The sequence below is a fragment of the Entelurus aequoreus genome, linkage group LG11 (genome assembly GCF_033978785.1).
Source record: "Entelurus aequoreus isolate RoL-2023_Sb linkage group LG11, RoL_Eaeq_v1.1, whole genome shotgun sequence".
Lineage (NCBI taxonomy): Eukaryota > Metazoa > Chordata > Actinopteri > Syngnathiformes > Syngnathidae > Entelurus > Entelurus aequoreus.
Window position 1 is genome coordinate 56,622,678 of NC_084741.1, and position 13,786 is coordinate 56,636,463.

Sequence of the window (13,786 nt, forward strand, 5' to 3'; positions counted from 1 at the left end):
TACCTGTGTATAGTGACAATAAAAGGCATTCTATTCTATTCTATTACTGTACGATGGTCAATATGGTAAACGGTACAGGACAGCAAAATACAAAATCAACTGATTATAGATGTTCCTTTTTACCACTGGCAATCAAAGCACTTAACAACAGAAAACTACTGTAATAACCGGATGCAGAATAAGGAGTGCAATATTGGGATAGGGCAATACAGGAAGTGTGCAAGACGGTGGGAGTGTAATGTGTGATCTCATAACTAAATGATATACCTGCACACTGTTCGCTGTCGTCACTGTATTATCAGAGGAACTGTATGTATGTATGTATGTATGTATGTATGTAAAACGCTGTCTCTTGATGTCCAAGACAAATTTCTACTCGGAGACAATAAAGCTAATTATTATTATTATTATTAATACCTGATAGTAAGCTGTGTTCTCTTTAAGATGAGCCTCAATACAGCAGCACAGCTGGAGGATCCAGCTCCACTGAGTCTGCAGGGCACCCGTGAATGCCTGTTGGGGAACAGACAGACAAGGTCATTGCATGTTCGGAAACGTAAAAAGGAAAACATTTAAAAGTGCATTTTAGCAGACATCCTTATTTTCTGTCCAAAATGATGATTCTTTTTAGAATCACCTCCACTGTCTTCTTGCCAGGATGGCCATTCTTGACAAGTTTGTCTCCTGTAGTCTGGATATTGTTGACTTTTTTCTCTCTCTGCTCCAACTCACGCATGAGAGCCTAAAAACAGAAGACAAATATAAAGTAAACACATATTGCAACAAAATGAATACACATCTCAGAACAACCTTAAGAGCACACAGAAGGTTAAGTTGTACTTTTGATACGCACCGAGTAGTTGTCTTTCTTGGCGGTCATGTTGCTGTTCCTATCGCTCCAGTCAAAGTTGACTTCCTCCTCCTCTTTGTCATTCAACCACATGAGCTCCTTGGTGGCCGCACTGACAAATGCATGCAGCGAATCCAAGTTTCTCATGCGGGACTTTGAAGAGTTCTGTGGGTGAAGTATAAAAATCTGTTTATTTAAACAATTTTATTGACAGTCGTTAAAGTCTTACAACAAGTGGTGTACATTTGGAGGGGACCTATGATGAATTTCGTCTTTTTTGACTTATAAATGTTGTTACAGCGTCAAATCATAAGGTTAATTTATTTCGGCGTGAGCTTGCACAAAGTTTTGAATGCCTCTGTTTGCGGGGTTTTGCAGTCTGGCTACGTTGTGACATCACAGCGAGGTGGACGTACTTATTTGGGCATTGGCAAGGCAAGGCAAGGCAACTTTATTTATATAGCACGTTTACAACTATTTTAAAATTGTGCCAAAGTGCTTTACAGGTTAAAAAGCATAGAGCAAAAAAAACAAAGAACATAAACAACGCATAAGCTAAAGTCATTAAGTCAAGCTTTTAGTTTCTCTGCTTCGTAAATGAAGAAACATAAAAACATTGTGGCTTGCGCAACAACCACATTCTGAAATTGTTCAAATCATGTTGTTGTTTTTTTGTTTTTTTTTTACAATTACATGTTGGGGTTAATAGTATATATAATTTTTTTGTCGTTATTTATATTTTCTGAATAAATTATGTGATAATGTTGGAGTATAACTGTCATACTCAATATGACAGTTATTTAAACATAACTCCTAAACAAAACATGCAATATGTCTAATAATGCCTTAAATAATGTATATTTGTGAGTTTTACTAGAAACATATGCTTTTGTAAGGTTTGCAAACACAAAAACTAGTTTTTACTCAATATGACAGTAATGTTCCTAGAATCTTGAGATTAATTTTCAATCTATCAAGATAATAAAATTATATCAAAATCCAATTACAGTACCGGGTATGTTGTTTATGTAGTTTGATCATTTTCTTCCACTAGTGTACTAACGTGGTTTATTTTAGAATAGAATAGAATAGAAAGTACTTTATTGAATTCATCACCACATTTTGTACATATGTGGCATCATCTACAAAGATACAAAGAGTTGCTATTGCGACATCCAGTGGACACATTTAGAACAGCTGTTTCTTTCATTCAAAAATTTCGGGTTAATTTTTATACTTAGCAAGCTCATCCCTGGGGGCTGGATAAAGACCTTTTGGCGGGCCTGATCCGGCTCTCAGGCCGTACGTTTGACATCACTGCTATAAATTAAATTATATAAAGTTTATTTTCAACCGTGGCTTCATTTGCTATCTTGGAACGCCTTCAGAATCAAACATCTTGCATACGGACTCAAAAAACGGGGTATAATTGGGATTGTGGAACAAAGATAGGCAGAATTTACATTGAAACATTTCGAATACATATCATTTACACCTCAAGGAAGTGTTTTAAATGTAGATTGAAAGCTGATATTTCAATGCAAAATCAGAGTAATAAAAAAGGCATTATTTGCTTGCATATTTACCAGTAGTTTGCCATACAGAAGGTCCAGTTTGCCCAGGTACTCTCTGTAAGCACCTTTGCTTCCAGGGGACAATTGACTCTGAAAAACAGTAAGGGTGTGTGATAAAGACACACAAAAACAATGAACAATATGTTTGTTAAAATTAAGGGGCATGGGGGGATAAAAAATTACCTCATCAGCCTTTGCACGTTCAATCTTTGATTTGAATTCCTCTACTGTCTGATGCAGACCTCTGTGGCTGCCCAGCTGTGACTCCACAGAAGGCAGGTCGGATCCCCATTCTCCGTCATCGATACGCCGTTGGTTCTCTTCCACCCAGGCCAGAAGATCTTGGACATAGCGCAGGGTCACGTCGTCCAAATCAGACCGTACTTTCAGGGTAGTAGTCTTCACGGTGGACTGGGCAATGGCAACCTGGGCAGTCTTCAGACGAAGGTTGTAATCGCTGCGCAAGTTGACCAGGCGCTCGTGAAGGGAGTAGACCCTGTGGATATTGTAAATTATATTTTTATACAGATGATACAGATACAGATGATAGGTTAGTTTACTTAATTGTCTTTAAGTATTCTGTATGTCTTTAAAAGACATAGTGAAATTTCGGTCATCTGGACGCTAACAAGTTCTCTAAGTATTTTTTGGTCCTGAAAATGAATCTGGCAGTCATTTCCCATAATATCAATTATTTTTTAAGTAATGGGTAGATAAATAACCGTACTTGGAAGGCTCCCTTTTCATCAAAAGACTCAATATGACGCTCCCTTTTGTGTGACGTCATTTAACAAAATTGGAGCCCATATCCCCGCATAGAGAATGTGGACAAAGGCATGTAAAACTATTATTTTAAACACTTAATTGCATGTTTTTGTCGCCCTAGTCCATAATTACTTTAAAACGAATAGGCTTGACATTATGAGAGAAAATAAATATGATAATATAATATGTTTCCTTAACTTCTGTGTCTGATTGTCATGGGTGTTTTCTTAAAGTTATTATAAAACTTTGTATACTTTTTATTATTTTTGTAAACCTTGCATGCTCCTGTGTGTTCCCAACTTAGTAAAGCTGCTGGAAATGTACATTTTATTTGAAGACAAATAAAGTATTTATCTATTTTCTTCCAATATTTTCTCAAGACCCAAGTCGCCAGATCCCTGTGATGAGCTGGCGACTTGTCCAGGGTGTACTCCGCCTTCCGCCCGAATGCAGCTGAGATAGGCTCCAGCACCCCCCGCGACCCCAAAAGGGACAAGCGGTAGAAAATGAATGGATGGATGGATGGATTGTCTCAAGAACAATTAAACTAAACTCACGGTACAATTCGAGCAATAAAACATCAGTAGAAGAGGATGACAAATAGAACGCTTGCGGCGTTCCTGCACTTTATCTTTTTTTTCTGTGCTTTTTTATGGTATGTTCGCGGCAGAGCTTGTGTCCGCTGCTGCGAATGTGAAGCGGAGCTACACTTCTATTTTTATGATGTGAACACTATTAAGCTCCATAATATATTCCAAAGAGGAGCCGCAAACATATACAGAGGCGTAAAAGCTCTGTTATGCATGCTACTGATGTGTCTGCTCTAAAAAGGAACCACAAAGTCCTGGTAACCCCATTGCGGCAAAAGCCTGTACTAAAATGTACAAAATATTTGTTTGCAGGTTTTGACTCGAGGGTATCTTGCTAATTCCTTCAAAATCCGCATACAAATAACTTTATTTGCAAGGAAGATGCAACCAAAAGACATTACACAATATGACTTTCCCTCCAGTCTTCTGTAGGTGACGTCAACAGACTGATGCAGGCCTGTCCATATTTTGAAAATAAAAGCGTGTGTTTTCTAAAATATAAGAAAAAAAGTCTATAATCCGTAATGTGTCTATTTTAAGGGTACATTTTATCTGTAGGCATATTTTTTGGGTTAATAAATCAATGAAAAAGTGCCAACATTGTTAGCAATAGAGGGTCCCTTTAAAATGGAACCCAAAACCTTCAGTTTGGGGAGACAACCACTCTACCACTGTCAAGTTCTGCGTGATAAAATGCTTTGAGTTGAGTACTTCTCGCCCTCACCTGCGGTACATTTGCTCAGCCTGTGGGTGCCGCCCGTCCTTAAGGGTCTGCACATCATTGAAGAGCAGACGCACTACATTGTCGGCTCTGTCCATCTCACGCTCGATTTCTGCCGTGTGCTGAGCTGGTTTGCCAGCACTCAGTAGACGCATATCCTAAAGCGACAAGAGTCAATTCAAAAAACATCCACACATTTATGCTGTACTGTTGTACACAGACACGTCAGGTCAATGAGACTTACCGTCTGCAGCAGAGTCTCGAGGTGGCTGAAGTGGTCATCATACCTCCCTGACTCCATCTGGACTTTGCTGAAAATCCTCTGTAGTCTCTCAAGTCTGTTTAAAAAAATAAATAAACAGGAAATCTTCTGTACTGTCTTTTAATTGACAGGACAGTATATTCTACAGTGATCATCAAAAGACATATTTCATACTAAACGTTTCTCCAAGCTCAATCACAGTACTTTGTACTAAGTATTCCAGTTCATAAGGGTCACTCACAAATGCCATTATGTTACTATTCCAATTTCTATTACGGCAAAACAGATAATCTTGTAACCTAACAGTGGCAGTAGCGTTTGACAAAAAGAGTATTCTGACTTTCCACCTTATAGAACCATAAACAAGACAATTGGATTGATGAGATGACTAGACAATCCTGCGATACAACTCATCACATTCCTCAGGCAAGAAGCCACGTTCGTCTAAAAGCATACAAAATGTACAACGAAACATGCTATTGTGTCACAAGTCCATTTTGTATAGAGTGATACGGTCCTACATTTTTAATAAAAAGCAAACATACAAAACACATACAATCTACCACTATGCTGGAGAACCTTGGCAATGTCTCGTTATCTTTTTAACAACCTCTGTCATTTATCTCAGTTTTTCTGTCTGTTATTTAACAGGATGATGCAAATTCTCCATCCCCTTTGACCAGTTTTCATGTAATTTTGTGCAGAGATGGAAGATATGCCAAGCAAGAATCCTTATTGTTTTGTTAGAAAACTGTTTCCAATGTGTCCGGGGGCTGTATATATGAATATATATATATTATATATACCGGTATACATATACATGCAATTATATATACAGTATACATGGATTTGTGGTTCATGGAGAATGTTCCTGTATTGCTGTGTACTTATTACTACAACGGTGTATTTTAAGTTTTCATCAAAATACTGTTCGCGTAAAAATATCTGCCAGCTTACCTTTCAAACTCAGTCCTCAGCAGTCGCTCTCTCTCCAGCATGGACACATGGAGTCGTCCCCAATCTTTCTCCACATCGATAGGATGGTAGCCTGGTGGGACTTTTACCTGGCCAGAGTGTACTGCACCCTGTGAGAAAATGGCAGCACAGGACATTAGTGTGACAGGGTAGGACAAAATGCAAAAAAAAAATAAAAAAATAATAATGAGGGTAGCTTGCCTCGAATGACTGGTAGAGCTGTTTGGAGCGGTTCTTATCAGTCTCTTTCAATGGTAGCTCTGTCTCCTTGAACTTCAAGAATTGACGCCAAAGAAGCTGAAGCAAAACATTAGGTAATGGTCACTGTAAGGCAACACAATCATAATATATAATCACTGGCCATATCTGTCTATTACCTGACCGCTTCTATGTTAGCTACCTCTCTTTGTTTATAATGTATATATTCTTCTGGATCTACTCTCAATTTTATGCTGCCCTTTTTTTTTGCTGCAGCTGTTACATATATTGTAAAATTGTACATGGTAATTGGGATTTGTTATATATTGTATATATTATATAACAATATAATATAATTATAAATTAGAGGGGGGGGGGTTACCCACATATGCGGTCCTCTCCAAGGTTTCTCATAGTCATTCACCGACGTCCCACTGGGGTGAGTTTTTCCTTGCCCGTATGTGGGCTCTGTACCGAGGATGTCGTTGTGGCTTGTACAGCCCTTTGAGACACTTGTGATTTAGGGCTATATAAATAAACATTGATTGATTGATTGATTGATTGATAATATAATAATATAGTATATCAGTTTATATTATATACTGTACATATAATATGTAAATATTACATGTATGTTATATTTGATATTGCTACTATGGTACATTTTTTGTGTACTTAATACCTGCATTATTCTTTCCATCCTTACCCTTTCCAGCCTTTGAAACTGAGCTACTGTGTGGAACAATTTCCCTTGTGGATCAATAAAGTTTGCCTAAGTCTAAGTCTAATAATCGCATGCATTTTTTATATTTGCAAGTTTAAGTACAAGAATAATTTAGCTCCCCCATGAGTTTAGACATCTAATTTACTTCCAGTCAACTGAGGTGAATGTCAATTGGCAGAACAGAATGTGCATCATTTGTTACAAAAAACAAAGTGTATTACGGTAACTTGTTATAACATGTGTTGACAATTATCTGATTAGGGTATCATTTGTCAATGTTTCCAAAATCCTGCAGACAACTATGAAGATGAATAAAAGTGCAAATGCTAACATTACTAGGAGATGTCATGGCAGGCTCGAGAGTAGAAGACCGCTAAAGTAGATCTGGGTGCATGATTATTTGTGTTTAACGGTATATATTTTTATACTATATACCTCACATATTATAATTGTATTAATTTTTTTTTTACATACTGGCAAATGTGTTCCTGCTTATGGCGAATGTTATATATACAGTATTAGCACACTAACAAATCAAGTATCTTCCAACGCTATTTAACATAACATTATTTACAAACTTGACCTTCCAACAGCAATTCACTGAACAACTCAAACACATCTCTTTAGCACACGCCAGAAAAAGTGCAACCGCGTTATTTCCTCAAACAATAGAATATCACTACCACTTTTTTAGGCAAACATACAAAACTATAAAGTCAATATTTTTTTTAGCTTTTATTGACTAAACGTCTCACCTCTGTCTCCTCATAGCTGGCTGGGAACTTCCTCTCCTCGAAGATCATGACATGGTGACGGATCCACTGGAGCAGAAGAGTCATGGACTCATAGTACTCCTGCCAGCGCAGCTCCAAATCCTGTAGTCAACACAGCAAAACAGAGCAACAGCAGTTCAACAACAACGACAGACAGGGGCGCTTTTCTTCTCCTGCGTGTCCACTTTCAATCACTCACACACCACACTAAACTCAATTAGGCGCCAACAACAATCCAGGTATTGTGCGACGGGAGAATTTGGGAAGGGGTTTAATGATGGGAACAATGGTAAAGGAAAGTGCACGATGGAGAAAGAGGTAAGGGAGGTAAACTATTCTGGTCCTAGCCTCCTATTTGTGCTTAAGTGTTTTTTTACGCTCTTGAAGTTACGCGTTCCTCTCATTTAAACTCTCCATTCCAGCCATCGGACACGCCCACGCCACGTACGTGATGCAAAAGTGCTTAAGGCGGGCTCATTATTAATGAGGCGGACATTGGCGTGACACTTTTTTTTGGTGGGGTTGGGGTTGGAATTTGTGGAGCATTGAGTTTTACTAACACTTGTGGATGTCATTGAAATCCATGAAAAAAAAAAAAAAATTGAATTTGAAAAGGCAGTGCTTGTAACGTCAACATGTGTTGCCATGTTGGTGTAGTGTGTGTATGCACGCCACAACAGCATCTTCTTCCTGGCTGTATGAGAATAGTAATCCGTAGATGGTTTTTTTGATTGATTGAGACTTTTATTAGTAGGTTGCATAGTGAAGTACATATTGTGGGGTGGGGGGGGGGTATGGACATCAAGTAGTGGACATAGAGAGAGAGAGAGAGAGAGAGAGAGAGAGAGAGAGAGGGAGAGAGAGAGAGAGAGAGAGAGAGAGAGAGAGAGAGAGAGAGATCAGAAGGCATAAGAAAAAGAAAAAGTATCTGCATTTGATTGTTTACATTTGATTATTAGCAATCCGGGGATGGTGTTAGTTTAGGGTTGTAGCTGCCTGGAGGTGAACTTTTATTGCGGTTTGTAAGGAGGATAGAGATGCCCTTTCTTTTATACCTGTTGGGAGCGCATTCCACATTGATGTTACATCTCGTCTCGATTACTGTAACGTATTATTTTCGGGCCTCCCTATGTCTAGCATTAAAAGATTACAGATGGTACAAAATGCGGCTGCTAGACTTTTGACAAAAACAAGAAAGTTTGATCATATTACGCCTATACTGGCTCACTTGCACTGGCTTCCTGTGCACCTAAGATGCGACTTTAAGGTTTTACTACTTACGTATAAAATACTACACGGTCAAGCTCCTGCCTATCTTGACGATTGTATTGTACCATATGTCCCGGCAAGAAATCTGCGTTCAAAGAACTCCGGCTTATTAGTGATTCCCAGAGCCCAAAAAAAGTCTGCGGGCTATAGAGCGTTTTCTATTCGGGCTCCAATACTATGGAATGCCCTCCCGGTAAAAGTTAGAGATGCTACCTCAGTAGAAGCATTTAAGTCTCATCTTAAAACTCATTTGTATACTCTAGCCTTTAAATAGACTCCCTTTTTAGACCAGTTGATCTGCCGTTTCTTTTCTTTTCTTTTCTACTCTGCTCCGGGGTGGACCGCTAGCCTGTCCATCAGATGGGGACATCTCTACGCTGCTGACCCGTCTCCTCTCGGGATGGTTCCCGCTGGCCCCACCATGGACTGGACTTTCGCTGATGTGTTGGACTTTCACAATATTATGTCAGACCCACTCGACACCGAGGATGTCGTTGTGGCTTGTACAGCCCTTTGAGACACTAGTGATTTAGGGCTATATAAATAAACATTGATTGATTGATTGATTGATGTGGCATAGAAAGAGAATGAGTTAAGACCTTTGTTAGTTCGGAATCTGGGTTTAACGTGGTTAGTGGAGCACCCCCTGGTGTTGTGGTTATGGCGGTCATTTACGTTAAGGAAGTAGTTTGACATGTACTTCGGTATCAGGGAGGTGTAGCGGATTTTATAGACTGGAACTTTTTTTCATTTGTTTTTATTACTCTCCTGATGTTATTTGTGACGTTAAAAGGTCTGTTTAGTACAAATGTTTGTGAAGCCGTAACACAGTGATGTTGATAGGTTTTCAATGTAGTGAGTCCCCGGGACCCACAGGTGGTGAGTTGAGTTGGTCTTTGGGAAATTCAATGGATCCCGACTCCAAAATTAAAAAAAAAAAATTCCTTTTTAAATTAATATATTTCTAATTTGTTTTGTTTTGTTTTGTTTTAAACTCCTTTGATGGTGGTATGATATGGTTATAATAAACGGATACATTCATGTGTGTTCAAAATGTATCTGAAATTAAACAAATACAATTCCAATTCATACAGTGGCATGACATATGACAATCAAATCAAACAGCATTTTGTAGCAATATAAATAGCACCGAAATAAATTTAAATACAAATAAAATGGTGTCTCTATAGTCTGTAATAGCAAAATACAATTTCAATAAAAGTGCTGATTTTAACAAATAAACAAGGCATTCTTATCACAAGTCAATAAAAGAATTGGCACCAAAATGTTCTCATCTGAACATCAACTGAATCGAATGAACTGAATCAATCACTGTAAAACTTTTAGTGTATTTAGCTACTGTATAGCACAAAAATGAAACATAACTAACACAGTGGAGGAGAAAAAACAAGAAAAAATGGGATATCGGCGGCTGACATTCCAATTTAATTTTTATCACCACCACCGGATTATGTTTTATTTATTTTATTACAGCACGTCCCCTAAACTTTAAAACATAATCGACACGAATGAACACAGCATGGAGCAGTGGTTTATTTACAATGTAGTTCGTATTTATAATTGTTGAAATGAATTGAAATGCATGTCATGTCATATTTGAATTTCACCTTGTAAATATAATTGCTGACATAAATGAACCTTTGCACGATATTCACATTTTTGGAGTTTCACCTGTGAGCGTGCTGTGGTCACACTCACAAGACAAGGATTTTGATAGTTAATACAGAGTAGTGTTATGGTCCTTTTTTACTCATCACAATGGATGTTTGCAGGTGTCTCATTTGAAGCGATCGGAATAGATTTGATAGGTTTCTGCTAGTTTTGTTTATCAATGTATTACGTATGTTGGTCACTGCATCCACACTTTAAGTGCAATATAATGTTTCACCTTCCAGAGGCGCTGGACTTATTCCCAGCCTCAGAGGCGTGTAAGAACAAAAGTACTTAAGTCGACGGGGGAATAAGCGAAAGGCCAGATTTTACAGAGAACGCCCACATTAAAGGGTTGCTCCACCCAAAGCATGCATCGTGAACGAAAGCGTACAGTGACACAATTTGCGCAGTTGCCCACCTTTTTTCACTTAAGGGCATGGAAGAAAAGGGCCCTTAGTTAATAATCATGACAGATATTGCAGTTTCCAGCCTTTGAGCAACAGACAGGGCTTCTCTGATTTTAATCCAACAACACTACAGCTCTGTTTCCGTGTAGTCACTTGCAAGAAAATAAAATGGCGGATCTCGCCAAAGTAGCTTCCAGGTCATTGCTGGCAAAATTTGTTGCGAGAGCAGTATTATGTAAAAGGACCCTTCATATTTAGGCCAAAATCCAAATGGCTTGCTGACATAGCTCACAGAACAAAAAAAGGGTTATTTAATTTCACACTTAGTTACTGTATTATGTAGGCAATAGAGATACCCAAATATGTCCATGCAAGTAATTTAAAAGTCAATTTTCCATAATTTGTCTTCTTTAAAGCACATCCATACTGTATATATGGAATGCTTTGCATCAACCTCGTTTCAACATGTATGTACATACAGTGTGTTTTTCTTACAGTATATTCAACTCACATTAGTTCTCATTGCGTCCCGAGGCATGACATCATACAACGACGACACATATGTGATGATGGATTTCTCATCTGGGTGTGCAACATCGACATCTGGAAGAACAAGATACAATGATATAGTGTCTGCAGCACAATAACACAATCACAAGGGAAGCTATAGATGAAACATTTTAATCGCAGGAATTTTCATTTTATAATTTATTTTATAATTTATTTTGTTAATTTTTTTATTTTGTGTCTAAAACACCACCCTTGTGTGGTGTTCGAGTCTGTGGGACCCGTTTTCATTTTTTATTAAAAGAAAAATTATACAATTAATTAATTTTTCAAACTGAGACTCACTGACTTTGGCTCATTTCTGTGAAGAACATATATCAGAATACATATTTAATGACCACACACCATACACTCCCCCTTACACCACACACACACGCACCCACACCCACGCACACACACACACACACACACTCCCACAGCAGGCCTAAACAGCAGGAGGACAGGTACACAGATCATCAGAGGGTCAAATGTGCGAGAAAATGAGAGCAGACAGTGTTGACAAACAATGTTGCAACCTTATGTGGGAACCGCAGGGGCAGAAACACAAGAAGAATCCCTGTGGGATGCAGAAACTGGCAGAGAAATTTTCCGTGCAACGTTCATATTGTTGTTACTCAGCCAGCGTTTGTGGGTCTGATGGACCCGTTGCATTTTGTGGCTTTTAATGCCTCACAATCAAACACTTTTATGTTAAAATACTGAACAGATGTTTACCTTATCCCAATAAACATCTGTTCAGTATTTTAACATAAAAGTGTTTGATTGTGAGGCATTAAAAACCACAAAATGCAACGGGTCCATTTTTATGTTAAGATACTGAACAGATGTTTATTGGGATAAGGTAAACATCTGTTCAGTATTTTAACATAAAAGTGTTTGATTGTGAGGCATTAAAAGCCACAAAATGCAACGGGTCCATCAGACCCACAAACGCTGGCTGAGTAACAACAATATGAACATTACACAAGGGTTAAAGAGGAACTGCACTTTTTAAAAAAAAATTATGCCTATAATTCACAATCTTTATTAGAGACAAGAACCCTTTTTTTTAATGCACTCAAGTCGTAAATAAACATATTGTAAATAAAAGTCAGCTTACAATGGAGCAAGACGTAATTGCGTCTATTCCGACCATCCAAAAAGTGGCAACAATACTCTATTTACATTTCGAGAACTGAATATTAACCAAGTTGATATTACAAACGCTAACGTCCTACATTTAGCGGCGCATTGATCAGAGAGAGGTAACGAATACGCTGTTGCACTGACATCAGCAGGTGAGCCGCTTTCTCGTCTTGGAGCTCGTGAAAGTTTATTCTAAACTGTAATTAATGCCTCTCACCTTGATAGTGAAATGATGTGGACATAAACTGAGGAGTTGGTAAATGTTGACAGCCAACTTAGACCCGGAGATGGCGAGAAAGACACGCAAAAGACCCTGGTTTGCACCCACCCCTTTTGTTTTAACCTTTTGCGAGGATTATGAGTCCTTCTTCATCTAAATGGGAATATACCACCATCCTAATGGTCAGCATCCCAGTGACAGCAGACATTGTATAGACATTGTATAGTCTATAAACACCTGTTTATCATTTCACCTGTCCAGTGTCAAGGTGCACTGGGATAGGTTCCAGTAGATTTATGCTGCTTTAACATCTGCTGACTGAAGCCTTGCTTTTGAAGAATCCTCCATCAAGTCTTTTATTGGGCGCCAAACAATCATCCATGCCACATAGTAAGTGAAGTTTTATAATGTTTGTTGCTTCTCATGAAGTTTGCAGTGAGCAGTAATCAGTGATCTTTTCGAAGAAAAAAGCGAAACGTTGTAATGCGTTTGTGAAATTAATGCGCCGCCGTAAGTTTAAAATGATCACAATATGTAAATATTACATGTTATGAATGTGCTTGTTACTACATTACATATATAATTACAGCGTGTACGTATATAGACGTTTTTAGATGTTTTTTTAAGCACTTTATAGGCTGAATAGAGTGACTCCATTGTAAGATGACTTTTGCTTGCATTTATTTACTAGTTAGAAAGCATAAAAAACATGTGTGCTTGTCTTACATAAGTATTGTGAATGATGGGCAAAATTGAAAAATAAAAGTATTTGGACAATTTTCCCTCAGTCATACATGTTGTACTTGTAATTAGGAGTGGTGTATACAAAGTGAGGTGTGAATGTCTACAGTATTCCCTTCTCTTTAGTAGTTTAAACTGGAAGCACAACTGCTGTTCTGTCTTCTAGTCATCAATAGGGCTTCTACTCGTATGGATTCGTCATTCATCACTGCAAGCAACGTTTGTAAGTTTTACAATATGACTAAAACTATTCATACTTACTAAACCGTCTCATATTTGATATCTGTAGGAGTGTTTTCATGCATATTTGTACGTGCTCTCGTAATGCAATCGTTCGCATTAACTAATAGG

The 13,786-nt window shown here is 38.1% G+C and overlaps 1 protein-coding gene across 1 annotated transcript in view; it reads right to left on the reverse strand.

The window, feature by feature from the left end:
• The window catches only part of LOC133659663 (plectin-like), a 269,882-nt gene that overhangs the window by 82,498 nt on the left and 173,598 nt on the right, over positions 1-13,786 (reverse strand). The window contains exons 9-19 of the mRNA XM_062062246.1: positions 11,294-11,385; positions 7,415-7,534; positions 5,939-6,034; positions 5,720-5,847; positions 4,745-4,838; positions 4,504-4,658; positions 2,608-2,920; positions 2,437-2,514; positions 854-1,015; positions 638-742; positions 418-513 (exon numbers count right to left, since the gene is read on the reverse strand). Of these exons, the coding sequence (XP_061918230.1) occupies positions 418-513; positions 638-742; positions 854-1,015; positions 2,437-2,514; positions 2,608-2,920; positions 4,504-4,658; positions 4,745-4,838; positions 5,720-5,847; positions 5,939-6,034; positions 7,415-7,534; positions 11,294-11,385 (1,439 nt within the window). The remainder of the gene's footprint in view (positions 1-417; positions 514-637; positions 743-853; positions 1,016-2,436; positions 2,515-2,607; positions 2,921-4,503; positions 4,659-4,744; positions 4,839-5,719; positions 5,848-5,938; positions 6,035-7,414; positions 7,535-11,293; positions 11,386-13,786) is intronic.